This window comes from Ananas comosus, linkage group 4, assembly GCF_001540865.1.
Source record: "Ananas comosus cultivar F153 linkage group 4, ASM154086v1, whole genome shotgun sequence".
Taxonomy (NCBI): Eukaryota; Viridiplantae; Streptophyta; class Magnoliopsida; order Poales; family Bromeliaceae; genus Ananas; species Ananas comosus.
This window is the reverse complement of record NC_033624.1, coordinates 6,230,379-6,249,730: the sequence shown is the minus strand read 5'-3', so window position 1 is coordinate 6,249,730 and position 19,352 is coordinate 6,230,379. Positions and strand designations below refer to the sequence as shown.

The window sequence follows — 19,352 nt, the reverse complement described above, 5'->3', positions numbered from 1 at the left end:
ATAGAAACGCGACGGATATGGATTCGGGTGCAAAGAAAAAGACCACTACTCTCCCAAAAGCAGAGCAGCGGGGTGATGAACCTCGCGTGGGGAGTGTTACGCGGCGCCCATCCGAGACGTCCGAGTGCCACGCGGCGGCCATCCCGGGCATCCCCAAAGTACTTTCTATGGCACGCTGCCCAGAAAATTTTTGCCCTATTTAGTCCTATGGACGGCGCTTACTCGGATGAAAATTACGGAGAGAAAACCGGAAGAATTAAGAGCAGCTCCCGAGCTGATCGGAGTATTAATTGCGCTTCATCATCTGCCTACACACCTTATTATATCTTTTTTAGTACAAATTTCAAATATCATTTTTATAATTTCGTATTTTCTCATTTTAATACTCTATGATTTAAAGTGTATTAATTTAGTACCTTGTGATTTTATTTTTCTCTTTTCGTCAGCTCTTCCGGTAACATTTCGTTAAATTATATACAAAAAATTTTAAATATCCCATCTAAATTTTATCGAATAATTATTTTAATATCTTTTAATTTTAACTTTCTTACTGATTTAACGAAAAAAAAATAATAGAAGAAATAATAAAAAGAGAAAAAAAATTACGAAATACTAAATCGATATACTTTAAATTACAAAATATCAAAATGAGAAAGTACAAAATTACAAGAAGGATATTTAAAATTTTTCCTATTTTGTATGGACCATTACACTTCAATCTCGGCCGTCTATTACTTGTAGGTAAAATTAGGAGCGCCCGAGATGGAAGGAAGCGTCAAGTGTGTGTGATCGGTACTAAACTTAAGTTGGTGTTGATTGAGATGCATGAAAGCGCCACGTGTAGGCAATAAATTCTCCGCAATATAAAAGGTAGCCTTTCTATTTGGCCCACTTTGGGATGTCACTTTTAATCAATCAGAAGATTTTTACCTGTGCAGTATTTGGTTGCACATCAAATTATAAAAAAATAATTCTAGCAAGAAAAATGTTTTTAGTTTTTATTTTGCAGTTTTTATTTTGAAAAAAGAAATAATTTTCATCAATATTTATTTAGTTGACAATCTATTGAGTTCGGTAAAAAAAAAATAAATGAAAAAATATTGCGCAACTTGAACTTTCGTTTTCCTCCGATTTAAATTTTCATCAAAAATTGAAAATCGGCGAAAAACAAAAAAACTTTATTTTTTCAAATTTATAAAAATAATTTTTCGAAAAAAAATTTACGACTAAATAAATACACTAAAAATAAGGGCTTTTTTTTTCCAAATGGCCCCTTGAAAAATATTTTATTTTAAAAATAGTCCTGTCAAAATTTAATTTGTAAAAATAGCTCTGATCCTGCCACGCAGACGCCACGTCAGCGCCACGTGAGTAGAGCTGGGGCCAGTGTGTTAAGTTGAACACGGTGAACCATTCACCGTGTTCAAACACCGGGTTTTTAAAAATCCAAATCCGAATCCGAAAATCAAATTAAAACTCAAATCCGAATCCGAACCCGGTGGGTTTTAAAAATCCATACCCATATAACATTAATATATGAATATGGGTATGGATTTTTAAAACCCGCCGGGCTCGGATTCGTGTTCGGGTTTTAATTTGATTTTCGGATTCGATTTCGAGTTTTTAAAAATCCGATCCAAATCCGACCTATTGACATTCCTAAAAGAGATGAAAAGGAATATAAATATGAAACACGGTGAATTATTCACCGTGTTTGAATATGGTGAATGATTCACCGTATTCAACTTAACATACTGGCCCAAAGCCCTCTGCCCGCGTGACGCTGACGTGGCGCATGCGTTGCAGGGCCAGGGCCATTTTTGCAATTTAAATTTTGATAGGATTATTTTTAAAATAAAAATTTGTCAGCTGACTAAATTGAAAAAAAGCCGTAAAAATAATTTTTTAAACCGAAAAATAATTTTTAATATATTTTATGGCCGACCATATATGCTCCGAATAACACTTTTACGAGAAGTACTAATATTATCTTCTTTTTTTTTTATTCCCACTATCTACAGTAGTATCAGAGATATCTTTATTTTGAAAGCCTCTAATTTATTTTCCCCCTCAGCTGGAAGCATGGCCTGGGCAGATTAAGAAGCACATGTCAGAGTAGGTGGGAGCACCTTTTACCGAACAAGAAGAAATTGTTGGCCCTTCATTTTCCCAGTCCTTCCTAGGTCAACAAAAACTGGCGTCCTCCAATGGAATTTGCAAGCCTCACAAATGGCTGTCACCATCCAAGGAAAACATCACTAGCAAGTAATAAGAGTTAAAAGACAAATTAAAGCAAAAAAAAAAAGAAGAAAAAGATGAAGACAATAATAATCAACTCCAACTTTATTAGGACTCTTTTATAAAACCCCCACGCCAGGGCCAGGGGAGAGAGAGAGATTTAGTTGAGTTGAGGGCTGTCTCTGCCCATAAATAACCACTGCCCCTAGTCCTGACAGTCAGAAAGAATTAGGTGCTGCTAAAGCCATGAAGGAATGGCCTCCGCCTCTTCCTCCTCTGCTTCTTCTGTTGCTTCTCTCTCTCTCCTCTGCAGACGACACTCTCTCTCCAGACACCCCGCTTGCCGATGGAAACAGCACCCTGGTATCCGCTTCTGGGGTCTTTGAATTAGGCTTCTTCAGCCCAGGGAATTCCAGGAACAGGTACCTGGGCTTATGGTATAAGAACATAGGAGTTCAAACAATTGTGTGGGTCGCAAATAGAGAAGACCCCATCGCAGATCGGACAGGGCTTCTGAAGATCGGCGGCGGCGATGGAAATCTCATTCTCTCTAACCAATCGAGCTATGTTTTCTGGTCGACGAATACGTCGAGCGCAGGCGGCGGCGCTGCTGCTAAACCAGTCGCTCAGCTTCTGGACACCGGCAATTTCGTCCTGAAAGCAGATGCCGGCGACTCCGACGGCTTCTTGTGGCAGAGCTTCGACTACCCGACCGACACTCTGCTGCCGGGAATGAAGCTCGGATGGGACTTCAGACGAGGGCTCGATCGAGCTCTCACTACTTGGAAAAGCCCGGACGATCCTTCTGCGGGGGACTACACTTTCAAAGTGGACCCTCACGGATCGCCGCAGGTGTTCATACGGGATCGGTCGGCGATAGAGTACCGCAACGGGCCGTGGAACGGCGTCCAATTCAGCGGCGAGCCGGAGATGCAGCCGAACAGCGTATTCGCCTTCCATTTCATCAATGACGACGACGAGATGTACTACATGTACCAAGTTACCGACAATTCTGTTGTGTCGAGGTTTGTGATGAACCAATCCATGATTCAGAGGTACGTTTGGTTCGATTCGCGGGTGCAGTGGAGCTTATATTGGTCGATGCCGAGAGACCAATGCGATTACTACGGAGAGTGCGGGCATTTCGGCGTGTGCAATTCGAATGACTCGCCGATCTGTGAATGCTTACAGGGATTCGAACCCAAGGACTTGAGTGCGTGGAATATGAGGGATGCGTCGGGGGGATGTGTTCGAACAACTGATTTGGATTGTACGAGCGATGGGTTTCTGAGGATGAGTAAGGTGAAGCTTCCGGACACCGCGAATTCCACCGTCAACGCTACGATGAGCCTCGAGGAGTGCAGAGAGAGTTGCTTGAAAAATTGTTCTTGCACGGCGTACTCGAGCTCCAATATAAGCGAAGGGGATAGCGGATGTATCATTTGGCCGGATGAGTTGATGGATATTAGGCAGTATGTTGACGGAGGGCAGGATCTTTATGTTCGGCTTGCCGCATCAGATCTCCGTAAGTGTTTAAAAGTTGTTTACTCCAACTTACATGCAGGCAATTAAGTACTTCTTTAGCAAATAACTGAATACTTGTGGTTGTGTAATGCTTGGTCCTCGTGACAATATACCCAAATTTAGTGGTTCAATTCGATTCGTTTTCATTAAGCTCGTGAAATTGGTGCTTAGAGGTTCGACAGAATAAGAACAAGTACCGAGTTCCAATCCCCGAGAGAAGATAATTAGTTTGGCTTCAATTTTGGAGGTTATATGGTGGGCATCTTCCTTCAAGGGAGCCTCTGAAAGTGAATTTTCAGTTCATTATCTGCAAGAAATACGCAGTTCCTTTTTCCATGTAACTTTACAGCTAATTTTGTTAGATCATCTTAAATAGCATACTTCTGCGTAAGCATTAGCCAGTGAAAATATATTTTTTTTCATCTGTGTTTTCATAACAATGGCGCAGTTGATCCGTGACCTTGTTTTTCACATGCCATCTGAGATTTTTTCTCTCTGTATTTTTTACGAAGACTAGCCGTCGAATTATCAGCTGATTTTATAATTATACAAAAGAAAAGCAGCAGTTTCCTTTGACCACTGAAAGCAATGCGTCAGAATTTCACAACTTGTTGAAAGATTTGATGCTTCTTTTGTTTTACATTAAATAATTAAAAGCAGCCCCTTGTAGATGATATTACCCACTGAGCTTGCTTAATTTTAATTATTTACATCATCATTCATCAAAAGTTTTCATGCTGTAGTTACCCTTTTAGATTAACACTGATCATTTCATCACATATAAACTACTTGCACAACCAAAAATTATTGTGAAAATCGCAGCACTTTCATCAAATTATTTTATTGCAAAATAAGAAATTGACAAGATGAGATGAATTTTGACAGAAGCGGGAGGAGAAGACGAAAGCAAGAATAAGCAAGTAATGGTAATAATTGTGATAAGCATAGCATCTGGCTTGCTTCTTTTAGGTTCCGGTGGATTCTGCATCTGGAATAGGATGCGGAAAAGAAGTCGCGGTATGTTTAGTGCATTTTTTTCTATAAATTGAAACTTCCTCACCGGAAACTCTGAAGTAATTAAATTCAATTCCTTCTGAATCAGGTAATATTAGAAGTGGGTTGAGGCTGGTTTCATTTGATTCTGTTACTGCATTAGGCCCAACTCAAGGCCATTTTTCTGAAGAAAATAGCAGAGAAAAGGAATTACAGCTTCCTGTATATGATATAAGCACCATAGTCGCAGCAACAGAAAACTTTTCGGCATCAAATAAAATCGGCGAGGGTGGATTTGGCACAGTTTATAAGGTAATTGAGTTCGTGCAGAATATGCCTTTTTCGCTTTTTCATCTCAATCCTTGCAACACCTTAGTAAAAGTACCCGGAAATTGGGAAGTTATCTTATTCATGGTCCTGGAGGGGTGTTTTAGAGCTAATTTTATGAGAGGGCATTTTTGTAAGTACAAGGATATATATGTGAATAAATCATGTATTTGAAGCATGTATATATAGTATTAAAAAATAAAATAAAATTAGATTGTTGGAAGGCATATATGTAGATAGATAATATACTTACGGAAAACATCACATATGCATTATTCTTCCTCCTCTTTTTTTTTTTTCATTTCCATAGATATGGATGTTGGTATCCTATCATAACTAGTGTGTCTAAATTTTGAACTTTTTTGTTTGGAGTGGTGGCTTAGTTCAATAATAAGGTTTGATTCACAAAGCTAAATGTGATGAAAATAGGGTGAACTTGAGGAAGGGCACACTGTTGCAGTGAAGAGGTTGTCAAAGTACTCTTTACAAGGCCTCGATGAGTTCAAGAACGAGGTTATGTTGATTGCCAAGCTTCAACATGTAAATCTCGTTCGCCTTCTCGGATGCTGCATTCACGGAGAGGAAAGGATGCTGATATATGAGTACATGCGAAATAAAAGTTTAAACACCATTATATTTGGTAATATATCCTACCTTGTTAGTAATTTGGGGGTCAATTTCAAGTTTGGTTCTTGATGTTTTGACCTGATTTCGATTGCATTCTCGGAGTTTTGCATTTAACAAAATCTACTTTGCAAACAAAATATGTTATATCAATAAAAATCAGAAGATTATTTCAGCATAATAATGGCTCTAAAAACTCTATTGAATTGAACAGATAAAACTAGGTCTCCACAACTAACTTGGCCTAAGAGGTTCAACATTATTATCGGCATTGCTCGTGGGCTTCTTTACCTTCATCAAGATTCGAGGTTCAGGATCATCCATAGAGATCTGAAGGCCAGCAACATTCTTTTAGATGAAGAATTGAATCCAAAAATATCAGATTTCGGTTTAGCGAGGATATTTGGAGGAGATCAAACTGATGCTTACACGAAGAAAGTAGTCGGAACATAGTAAGCATACTGACAAATAATTCTTCGATAGACCATTCTGTCAAAATACTGTTGCGTAATCTTATATAGTCTAACTTTAATTCCAATTTCATGCAGTGGTTATATGTCCCCAGAGTATGCAATGGACGGAATTTTTTCTGTTAAATCCGATGTCTTCAGCTTCGGAGTTTTAGTCCTCGAGATTGTAAGCGGAAAGAAGAATAGAGGAATTTACAGTACTGAGCCTCAACTAAACCTCCTTGGTCATGTAAGTATAGCAAAAGAAAAGCATTTGTCTCTTAATCTTCATCACAAAGCAATAGTCTTCTTGCCCAAAAAAAAAGGGGGGGAAAGGAAAAATAAAAAGAAAAATCCACTTTTTGTGAGATAATATATGGAGATTTTACTCATTATATTGTCATAACCTATTAGATGTTGAAGGTCCCACGACCTCACAAGATGGCAGAAGCTTATTGTTGGCTCTAACACCATATTATCTAAAAAACAATCTAATACAGAATGCCTCAGAAATATATTTAAAATCTAGGACGCATTTCAACTTTTAGGAACACATTGACCATCCGCTATGCGCATCAAACTCTCAAAGTTGTGCATCACTCAATAAAAATTTCATATCGATCATTCCAAACTATCCATCTGGGCATGTAATGAACGTGCAGGTGCAGTCTGATCCTAAAGTTGCAATGTAGGCTAAAGTTGGCCATATTTTGCAAAAAAAAAAAAAGTGAACCCCAAAAAAAAATTTCGCTTTCTTTTTTCTCTCTTTTTTTTTTTTTGGGAAGAGGGCCTAAAAGAAAATTTTGTGCTAATAACGAAACATCTAATCATTAGACACTAATGTGGTATGAGAAATTGATATCCTATTTGTCAGGCATGGAGATTGTGGAAGGAGGGGAACTTAATGGAGTTGATCGACGGCTCGATGAGCTTATGCAATGTATCTGAGGCTTTAAGATGTATGCAAGTTGGCCTTCTTTGTGTTCAGGAAAGAGCAGAAGAGAGGCCACACATGTCTACTGTTATATTGATGCTTGGTAGTGCAAGTGCTATGCTCCCACAGCCTAAACAGCCTGGTTACTGCAGTGATAGGAGCACTACTGACACTGAATGGTCCTCATCATGTACGGCGAATGATGTAACCGTAACGATCGTCGAAGGTCGATAACTAATGTGTGACAATGTCTTTTGTTTTAGTACTTGTTTGTAGTTTGAAGTTTTTGTAATATAATAGTTGAGTGGAAAAAAGAAAAGGTATGCTCCTGAATGGCTAATTGAATGCCTAATTGCTATCTAAATTTAAGTTCCAACATATTCTTTTAAAAAAAAAAATGTAACAGTGATTTTCGCATACCAATTCTCTATTACTCAGATGCGAAGAAAATTTGAATTCATCAGGCGCCAATTCATCTTTCCAAAATCATTAACATCTCTCCGTTTCATGTTTACGTGGCGCTTTGTTTATGGTTTGTCGCAATAATGGAGGTGGTGTTGTTGTTTAATCTTTTGGTGATGAATGAGTTCAAATTTAGTTCAAAGATCAAAGGTACATATATATAATAAAGATTCGTAGTTGGAAATTTGGACTAAGGTTTTGTGGGAATTGGAAACGATTTAATTTTAATTGGCAGTTCATGTGAAGTGAACCCAATCAAACTTTTACAGGAAAATGTTCCATTGAATTTAAAAAAAAAAAAAATCAAATCAATAAAAGGCTGGTTCAAGTTAGACTGGGTTAAACCGACTGATCTTCAGAATATCTGGAGCTGAGCGAGCTTCTGTCACCAAATGAGATGATCCACAAACTCAGTTGAGGATCTTTCTATGTGATGTCACGTACATTCATGTCTACGCAAAATTCACAATACCCACCAAAGTTATGAGGCTAAATTACAAGAGTAATGCTTCTATACTTTCTTTTTTTTTTTTTTATTACCATTCATTCACTCCCATTCAACGGTTCAGATTTAATTTTCTTAAAATTATGACCTGCAATAGCAAGTCACTTTGGGAGAGGTACCGGTTACTAGGTACCTCAAAAAAGAATATTTGTGCCTTTTAATACATGAGCAATTTAGTCATTTTATCTCTACTATATTATCAAAATTTATATTTTTTCTTTGTTTTTTTTTTCTCTCTCTATCTTTCCTCTCATATGAAAATTTTCAAATTATTTGACAACAAGAACGTAAGATTATTTTGTGGACCAACTATGAATTTTGTTTATACCTATCTTAAATCCGATCTGAATCATCTAAAGTTTAATATTATATTCGAATTTATATTTAAAAATTTAAATTTAAGATAAAATATTCTGAAATATGGTAAAGAGAAATAATTGTTTCGGGTTCCGGTCTTCGGGTTTGAGTTTGGTTTTGGGTTTCGAAAAACTGGTCAGTTTCGAGTTTAGATATGGATTTTTGAAATCCGTCGAGTTCAGAAATAGGTTTTGTGATTGTTAGTTGGGTTCAAATTGAAATTCCTAACCATTGTTTTCTAAACAGTAATCCTAATCTTTTTAATTTTTATGTTTAAAATTATGTTTAAAATATTTATTAGCTCTAACAGTTAAAATATTATCCAGTTTAAAACATTTATTATCTTTAACGGTTTCAGATTGTTCTTAATCTTATTCAGTTTAATAGGTTGAAATCAGATCTTTGATAGAATAGTTTAAAGTCTGATCAGTCAATCAATTGGTTCAATCTGATTTTAAATCATTGATACTAATTTAATTAAAATGAATAATAAAAGTTAAGAAGCTAATTGTAAATCAAAAGGTAATAAACTAAAATTTTAAAAATCAACTAAAAATTAAAAAATTTTAAAGATAAGAATCAAAATGAATTTAATAAATCAAATTAATTGGACTAATCAAATTGATAAAATATTCAAATAGCCTTGATTTGTTCAATATAAATTTATTTAATTTATCTACATTTTTAATTTTGTTTACTCTAGCAAAACTCTATGGTGGAAATTTATTATAAGCTTAAAATTTAAATTATTTATTGGTAAGTTTAAATTGCATTACACTATTTAAATTTATTGGAGGTTTCTATTTACTTTTTACGTTCTAAACTTCAGATTTTATTTGTTTTCAAATTATATTTTAAATTACAATACATAATCTTATTATTTTAAAAGATCAATTTTTACTATTACAATTTAAATTAATTTTGTTCATACAATTCTATTCTAAGAATAAATTGAATTATAACTTATATTTCTAATCAATTATCCATATTAAATTTTTTAAATAGTGATAAAGAATTAATATCTAAATTAGAAAAATTCTTAATTTTTTTAAACATATTAAATATGTTGAATTTAAATATTTGCTCACATTCAATTTTTTAAAATTAGTAACACAAAATTAATGTCTAAGATGAATTCATAATTTTGTTAAACATTGTAAGGACTGAGATTTTTGCAGTGTAGCTAAACTCTCAGTTGACGATGCTTTTGTGTGTAATTTAATTACAAAAGCACTCGTCAAGTTTCGGGCGAAAACGAGTTAAAACGGAAATTCTACGCGATTTTCAAGTTTCACTTAAAGTGAATAGTAACTCGATTTTCCGGAGAGCCGCGGTGAGAAGTTGGCTTCTGGCTCGTACCGGACTCTGTTCATAGCAGTCCAATAGCTCGTTTCGACCGGTTCAGTTGTTCTGGAACTAATGGCGCTGACGGATTTTGAGTTTGACGCACGGATTTCGAGAAAATCTAAAAATACATGTTTTATATGTATTTATGTGTGTGTTTCCTTCTATTNATATTTACCAACATTACAAATTTTTTTAAATAATGATCCAAAATTAATGTCTAAAGTAGAACAATTCTATTTTTTTTTTACATATTAAATACATTTAATTTATAATTTTTTACCTACTTTCAAATTTTTTTAAATAAGTGATTCAAAATTATTGTCTAAACTATAAGAATTTAAAATTTTCTTAAACATATTAAGTATGTTGAATTGAAATAATTACCAGCATTACAAATTTTTTAAATAGTAATACAAAACTCCTCTAACTTAAATTTTAATTTTTTAATCTTAAATATGTAATATTTAATGTTTAAATTCAATATATTTAGAAATAGAACTATTTCTAAAATTTCTATAATTTAAATTAATGGCTAAATTTTAGAAACACTAAAATTTATAAAGTAAACGTGTAAATTAACGCTAATTAATGGCTAAATTAGGGTAATCAATCATTTTTCAAATTAGTGCAAATTAATACATAAATTTAGGATACCAATTAAAAATTTCTTTAAATGCTCCATAGTTTAATTACCAAAATAACCTCGAATGCTGTAACATTTTTACCTGCTAAATGTTAAAATTACATCTTTACCCTCTATTAATCAACAGTTAAGATCTATTTTATTTTTTTAATAATAAAGTACCGAATCATTTTTCAAATTACAAAAGTCTCTCGTGCACTTCAGTCATTATTTTAATTATCCCTACTGTATTTAAAATTTTGTCGATTGTTACCTTACACTCTGTCACTATATCAAATAAGCCTATAATTGTGAATAATTATAAAAGTTAGTTGTCACATTTCACTAGAATGAGTTGGGTGTGGCAAACTTTAGTAAAATAAGTTAATTAGGAGATTTTGCTTATATACCTCGCACTGCTATTCAAAATTTTTAAATACCAAATCTCATTAGCAAATCCTACGATTATGGGATATATTTGAAGAAACTTTTGAAAATCAATAAGAACATTTTGGCCCGCCGGAGATATATTAGATATTTTTGAATTTTGAAAGGTACATTAGATATTATCCCAATAAGTTAGCTGACGATCAGAAAATTCGCTCGATAAAATTTACAACCAAATTAAACAAATATCTCAAAATTTTGTCCTATTTGAGATAGAGATAACGTGCAACGTAAAACTTAACAAAATTTTACTATTGCAATTTAGCCAAAGTTGAAAAAGAAAATCTTTGAATCAAGAGACCTCATTCTCCATTTCTAGGCCCACTCAACTTATTCTTCTCAAATTGTGACACCCCAATAATCCCACATCAGATAGGAATGGAATTGTCATTGGGTTTATAAGAGATTTAGACACTAGTAATAATAACTGGGCTTAAGCATTTTGGGCCGGTGGTTGGGCCCAACGATTTATTATTGCTAGTGGGCTGGGTTGTTACATTTGATATCAGAGCTGGTTCACCAGCTGGACATGTGTGGCGAGTCTCGGCTGAGCCAGGGTCTGGATGACGGGCTAGCGAGACGAGTCTCATATCGCCTGGTAATCTTGGGCTGTGTGGACGTTAGGCCATGAATGGGGTTGTCATTGAATTTATAATAGACTTAGACACTAATAATAATAACTGGATTTAAGCATTTTGGGCCGGTGGTTGGCCCAACGAGTTATTACTGGGCTGGATCGTTACACAAATAGGGTATACCCCTGTTTAATAAAATAAAAGGCCCTCTCAACTTATTAAAATTCAAACGAAAAACTTCTAAATTGTAATAAACTTTTAAAATTCAAGTGTGGAGTGAGCCACACAGCCCACTACATGGTGTCAACAAGTTTGGATTGAGGAAGTGGCCAAGGGCTAGGAAACCGACCATCCCTAGAGCAAGTGGCAAAAGGCTTGGTGGTTGGTATCCGAGACCCAAATTCAAATCCTAGTTGATTCACATTTCTAGCTAAGTTTATTTTTAAGTGAAATAAACGAAGCAGGTAGCGTGCTACCTATCTTTCAAAAAAAAAAAAGAAAAAAAAAGAAAAGTTCGGATTGAGGAACTCCTCAATTAAGTCACACTAGTTTATGGGTGTCGGCCCCGTTACTAGGAATTTTTTTTTCCCCTTTTTTCCCACTTCTTGAGAGTCAAATTTTGGAGCCCTTAATTCCTCACCCCATACGTTACATTTATTAGAAGCCGTTGGGTTGGAAATAATTATAAATGTAGTATAATCAAAGATGTGTACAATTAAAAATATAGTAACTATAATTTTATATATCTTAACTAGTGCAGTGACCCGCGCGATGCGGCGGGTAGATAATATTCAATATCTAATTTTGATTTTTTTTTCTTATCTTTGAAATATGTTAAATTATAAACAATTCTTTTTTTCATTTGAAATGTAATGCAAAAAATAATATAAAATAATTTTTATTCACTCAATAATTGATTTATCAGTTGCTGTGATCAAAAGCTACAGCATTACAAAAATGTTAAATCTATAACATTCACAGCAATTCTAATGCTGCTGCTGTAGCAAAATTGGTAAAATTTTACAAAATTTCAAGGTGCCAATAAGTAGAAGAAGTTTGATAATTGGTAACAGAAGAAAAATAGTTTATAGTATTCAACGACTTCCAAGCATCAATTCCAACTGGATTGAGCTCAAACTACAACGAATTTGAATCACCTCAATACAAAGATCTAATTTTTACCAGAAGAGGTAACCAATTACCACCAAAAATCAAAATTTGGGATCAAAATGCGCACTTTAAGCTGAGTAGAATGGTCATTACAGAATCTTAGAAGAACTGGCCTGAAGCGAGAAGTAAACATGTGCCCATATCCTCGAAGCATGAGAGATACTGAAAAAGTAATAATACAAAACGAAGGAAAAACTCTGAGAGAAACTATCCAAACATGAAGCACTCTATCACCTACCAGAACACTATTTAACTAATTAATGGCTCTCAACTATCGATTCCAACAAAATTGAGCTCAAAACACAACGAATTTGAATCACCCCAACACAAAGTTCTCATTTTTAAACAGGAATATGCAACCAATTACCATCAAAAACCAAAATTTGAGACCACAATGCGTAATTAAACAGAATTGAGTTGAGAAAATCAAAGGAACTTTTAAAACCTTTACCTCAATAGCCGATTTACCGGTTTCTGAGGGAAACAAATATTTGTAATGATTGTATAATTGCCATCCAAAATGCCTCACCATATTTAAACAATTGAAAAGCATTTAAACAAAGCCAAAGGAGGAGCAAAATTAATAAGAAAAGAAGCAGTAGAAAAAATATACCATGCAAAAAGAGAAAAATATGTAGTGAAGCTTACAATCACGGTAGCAAGAAAATTATAAATTAATGCAAAAGGCTCCGCTAGAAATTAACTCACATATATGTCCTATGTACAAAAATACAATAAGAGAAAGAGCAAAATAGTTGATGGATAATAAAAGAATCCAATACTTGATATAAGGGTAAAAAGAAGAAGCAAAACGAAAGAAACTTCAGATTCATTAGAAGTTGCAGAAACAACAGCACCAGAAATTGCAATAGCCATAAATGCCGCACTAGAAATTGCAATAGCCATAAATGTAAAAGAAGAAATAGATGCAAGAACATCGGCACTAAGAGAAGAAAAACTAATAGCAAAACAGGCAACATTAAGAATCAAGCAGCAGTAACAGAGGAATTAGTAGTGGGTCAAGTGCAAAAAAAAAAATTTAAAAATAAAAAAGGAGTGAAAATAATATAGATGTATTTTTTTTGAGAAATAGGTAAATAATATAGATGTATTGGCTCAGATAATCTTATATCATTAATCAATAAAGGTGATTTCCACATTTGAAACATCATTGAAACAAATTATATGATAAATCAATAGTTGCAACGGTTGCCTAAAAAAGGTCATCCAAGTTGCCATACCATGCCAAAACTTTATTTTTTAATAATTATTTTAAACTTTATTTATTTATTTATTTATTTTTTGCATTATGTCATCATCGCCAATTAAGTAAGAAGCGAAAATTTATACATAAAAATTGTGAAACTTATTAAAAACTAATTGAAAACATTTAGATATTATTAAAATATAGGAAAAGTAACTGAAAATATTAATTTTAAAAATAAATAACTATNAAATAAATCATAGTGTTATTATCTATTCAAATAATTAATTTCTTAAATTAATCGAAAAGTAATTGTAAACATAAAGGAGAAAAAACAAATAAAACAAATCTAACACAGAAGTAATAGAAAAGCTTGCAGAACTTTAAAAAATTTAAAACAGCTAAGAAGTAGAAGAAGTCGCATAACTAGAAGCAGAAAGAAAATCGAATATTAATTAAAAGGAGCTGATGCTTCACCATAAAATTGGTAGCAGCAACAATAATTATAATATATTTTTTTAACTTTGTATTATCATACTCATATTTACTTTTGTATAGTAAAATTTTGAAAGTTAATCCGATGTGGCGAAGGGAGATGAAACCATAATGAATCAAAACCATTTTTTAGTCTGTAGGTGGATCAACCGATGGAAATGAAGCAGCACTAATGGAAAGAGCGAGGAAGGAAGAAGGATTGACGTCGCACCTTCAATTTTTCTTTATTAGAAAAGGCATGTTGGCTGTTGAAGCGACGACAAAGAAAGAAGCGAGCTGGCGAACCGGTTCAAAGCTGAGAAAAGGATCTAGATTTTTAGAGACCTCAAAAATTGGTTCAAAGCTGCGACCTTCCGTAATCTCTTGGCTTAGAGAAAAGGATGTGGAAGTTCTTCTTAGAAGCGGAGATGTCGTAGGATGCAGAGCAAAAGATAGCATATGACCATTATATAGGCATTGAGAGATGTGGGAGAAGCCGGATCTAATGGAAATGGCGTGAAGGGAAGCAGGATCGATGTCGTATGTGGCCCAATTTTTCGTCCATAGAAGAGGAACGCGGTTTTCGAAGCAACGACAAAGAAAGGAACAAACCAGCAAACCGATCCCATGCGGCGTTGGAAGACGTAGCGATAATGAATCGTGACCATTTTAGAGTTGAGAGGTAGATCATTCTATGGGAATGAAGTGGCGCTAATGGAAATGGCGGGGAGGCAAGCAGAATCGATGTTGCACTTGGCCCTTTTTCTGTTTATAGAAGAAAAACGATAGCTTCCAAAGTGACAACAAAGGAAAAACCGAACCGGCGAACCGGTTCAGAAGAGCACCCGTTTTTTTAAGATAAGGATCTGGTTCAGAAGAGTATTTTCTCTCTAAACCCTATAACCAATAGTGAGTCCCACATGCCATATATATATCCTTTGAATCGCGAATCCTAAACGGGTTTGAAAGCTTCTCTGCGTTTGAAGGGGGGTTGTTTACCAACTCCCCTCATGCATATGATTGGTGGGACTTGTCTCATCGTAACTATCACTCATTAATTTGCTCCTGCCTACTTCTCCTCACCCGATCGCTCCCATTCTCACTCCTCATTAATTTGTTGGGTCTTCATCGGCATGGCTCTCATATAAGCGAAATCGTCGGCGGCATGGCGGGCGGGATAGCGTTTTGTACGATCGATGCCCTCGCTACGCAGCCGCCAACCCTTCCCTTTCCTTTAGGGCTCCCGTACAATCGACAGTGTTTGGTTGGATTCTGGTCGCTGCATGGGGGGTGGGATGGTGTTTTGTACAATCGCTGGCCCCCTTCGCTTCCCTTCGGGGTTTGCGTATAGATGGCGGTTTCTTTCAGGGGTTCTGATTCCGAGGCACGCCGTATGCCACCTATGCATCCTCCGACCTGGCCGTCGGTGTCTTCGGGGGTGCTGATTCCGAGGCACGCCGGACGCCGCCTATGCATCCTCCGATTTGGCTGTACGGTCCCTCTCCCCCTGCCCTGGGGAACAGAGTGGTTGGTTACATAATCCCCCGCCCTTATTCTGCCATCGGCAGCCTACCTGCTGTACGCACCCCCCTTCCCTTCCCCGCGCACGCTTTGCTCGAGTGCTTATAAATATAGGGGTTGGTATGGGATTTTGTGGCCTTTCATATGCTGTTCTTCTTCCATTTTCTTCCTCTATTTCTGACCTGTTTTTTTCCTTCATAATTTCGGCTCTACTGGCCATTTGCTGTCTGGGTTCTCTTCCGGAGGGCTAAGAAATTTGGGGTTTTTGCTCGGCGAACCCTTTGCTGTTGTGGGTTGGGGTTTTTGCTCGATGAACCCTTCACTGTTGTGGGTTTTCTCACAGATGGCTAAGAAAGGTGGGGTTTTGCAGAGATCAGGTAGAAGTTCTGTTTGGTTTCCTACCATTGCGAGATATCGTAACTGAAGCCTGGTTTCTTGATACTTTCTTTGTTGTTTTTATCTAGCTTTTTTTTTTTTTTACGTATTTTTATGTTTTACTGATTTATTTTTCGTTGTGTATCGATTTTTTTTATACTGTTTCGGTGCAATTATGGCATCGGTAGTTGTTACGGTTTGTTTTCGCGAATTGCTTCGCGATGTTTACCAAAAGTATTCACTTACGACTCCAAGGTATGGCATCCCGGTTGAAAATAATGGATTGATTAGTGTTTATGTTGAAGTATAGATTCCTAGAGAAGAATCTGTTGCAGAGACCATTAGATATTGGGGTAGTCCCTTCTCGGATGTTGACCAATCTTAGGAGGACACTGCTCGGCGTGCCGTCGCAAAATTACGTGACGAGTATGCCTTTGAGATTAAGGATGCAAATTTGGAGGATAAGAAGTTTTATGAGAATTTGTATGCTCGCCTTTCGGTGGACCATACTATGGTCCGCGAAAAATACAAATGTCTAAAAACTGACTACAATTTGTTAAAGGGTTATTATAGCGAGCTTATGTCTGAGAAAGAACTCTTGGTTGCTGAGAGGCGTGAGCTCACGGGTAACATAGAAAAGTGTTTTGAGATGCTTCAGCGGCCTAGCATTCGTTGCGTCCGCCCTACGAGTAGTGGGGAGCGGTCTGATGAAGATCCGGCGACGCCATTGGGTTATAGGGTTTGAAGCTGTTTCAGCGTTGCTTTGCTTAGGCAGTACTCGCAGGTTTTGGGTTTGTCCATAGAATATGTCACGCCCCGAGCTTCGCCTATTTGGTCGGATTCGAGCACGCTAACAGACCGCCGAACGGACAGATAGAGCTTCCCCTGTACTTTTAAGGCGTCGCAATCAATACAATGCAATACACGAGGTTCCAACCAGGAACAGTATTCAACATAGATTGCATAAAATCATATGGTATCATCACATCTCTATGGAGTAGAGAGTAAATGTATTAAATTTATTGCATGATAACTAATATGCTTGTGTAGACAAGTTGCAAATGAACATAGTATGCTTAGACTAGCACTTGATATTGTAACTTAGATCCCGACTTATAGGTCGGTAGAGGACATTCCATATTTGAGACATGATGATTGAGAATCTTATATTATGGATCATGCTTCGTTGCCATTGTGCTTATTTGCACATACTTGTGAGGGTCGTTCCCCACAAGACGGCACTCCGTAGTTGGCCTACGCGACATTATGCTTGCCCGTGCGGGATTAGGTGCCGAAGTGGATTGCCGTGGGGAGTGTATACTACCACGGGGCCATTAGGCGCGGCGCAAGTTGGACTACCTTGTGTAGGTCCTTATGAATTAAACAAAGATACTAAATTGTATTGATATAATGGTCACTACTAGATAGTGTGCATTTATGAGGTGAGATAGCATGCTTACTTGTGTAGAGTAGTTACTTGTTGCATCATAGTTGTTGCATTAGAAACATAGTAGTTCTACTACTCGTTAGTTACTTATTATTATCGTTATTCCTATCATGTTGTAGTTGTACATGCTTTCTCTTTATACATTATGAACCTAGTGATGTAATTAGCTGAGGTCGGCGGCTTACCCACTAGGAGCTATTGACTAATAGTTCTCACGCCCTATTTGTTGTTGTTTTATTTACAGAGCCATCCACTGCGGGAGAGGCTAGGGATCGCGGCAAGGGAGTCGCGTCTAGCTAGGCGTAGCTCGGAGTGCCGCTAGGTGATCACCTCGTTGTTTTGGGTTGTGTTGACGAGGGTGATGTTCTACCTGTGTATAGAGAGACTACCACCTATATATATATATATAGTTGTATTGTGACCGTGTGATGTATGTTGTTGTTGGAGAGTTGTATTTACAGTTTTATACCCTTGCTTCATATTATCTGTAGTCGATATTGTATATGTTACACTCTAGCTCTTAGTACTTTTAGTACCGCTTGTACATTCTATACTTTGATACCATGTTAGACTTTTATATTGGTTGTTACTTTTCTAGCATGGTTTTGGTAGACGCCTTGTATAGTTAGGTATATGGTGGGTCTGTACACGTACCGGGTAGGCTTCCGCTGGAACCCGAACGTGACATAATGTATGATACAGCTCTTTTATCATAAGTCCCGACTAGATGGAAGTCATAGAATAACTCGTCAAACCCCATCGTTTGTCATATGTTAAATTTATTCGACCCGAGTTCTTAATATCAAAAACTCTTTCCGTTATCTGTGCTGGCTAAGGTCTTGTAAACTCAGTCTTATAAATCACACAAGGCTAACACTTTTATCTATCAAGGAAGATAAATTTCATATAAGTGCACACCCTATTTCTATAACGAACCTAATGCAGCTAACATGCACAGTAAGGACTCAAATAACTAGGGACCATGTATATATACAGTCAAACTATAGTAATCTCATTGTGACTAGCCGAGGCACCACTGGTCAAAAGGACTAGTTACATTACTGCAACATTGAGTTAGTCACAGACGAGTGAGTAGACATTCAAATGACTTCTCGTGTTGGTTACACTACATACCCTTGTTTTATAGCAACCACTTACACATTCGCTCTAGTGGCCTCATATTGTTGACTCAAAACTCGTCTACCCTAAAAGAGATGCAATCTGTGCACCAATCTCGCTGGATCAATCACCATCCTCGTATTGATCTATCGATCGAAAGCATCTAGGAATTAACAATTAATGATACATATCTCAAATTCTTAATTTTTGAGAATATGTGTCAGCATCTTATTAATTTTTTGGATGGTTCATGGATACAGCATGATTGGAAATGAAAAATTCAAATTCTTTCATACTGTATGAAATCAAATACAAATTTATATCCTGAAAAGCATATATGTGCCGGTCTAATTGACTTCTAGGGCATACGTCTAACACTATTTTGATCTGATTATTTCATGTGACACTCGTATGCTTTCAACATATACGAAGTATCAATGGATGTGTGAAAATGCAAAAATATTATGACTTGCATATAATATCCTCCTAGAGAATCAAAATCTAAATTCAGTCCTTTCAACAGCAAATGATCGAGGCATTTTCACTCATAGTTTTCATTTTTGGATTTAATTGGTATTGTTATTTGTTTGATACGCAATGTTCCAAAATCTGAAACTATTTTACAAGCTAGATATATT

The 19,352-nt window shown here is 36.1% G+C and overlaps 1 protein-coding gene across 1 annotated transcript; it reads left to right on the top strand.

Annotated features, from left to right (window-relative positions):
- On the top strand, positions 2,392-7,462 carry LOC109709574 (receptor-like serine/threonine-protein kinase SD1-8). Its single transcript, XM_020231873.1, has 7 exons — positions 2,392-3,763; positions 4,648-4,779; positions 4,865-5,067; positions 5,512-5,722; positions 5,921-6,158; positions 6,255-6,405; positions 7,030-7,462. The coding sequence occupies exons 1-7, from the start codon at positions 2,485-2,487 to the stop codon at positions 7,321-7,323; spliced, it is 2,508 nt and encodes an 835-aa protein (XP_020087462.1). The 5' UTR covers positions 2,392-2,484; the 3' UTR covers positions 7,324-7,462.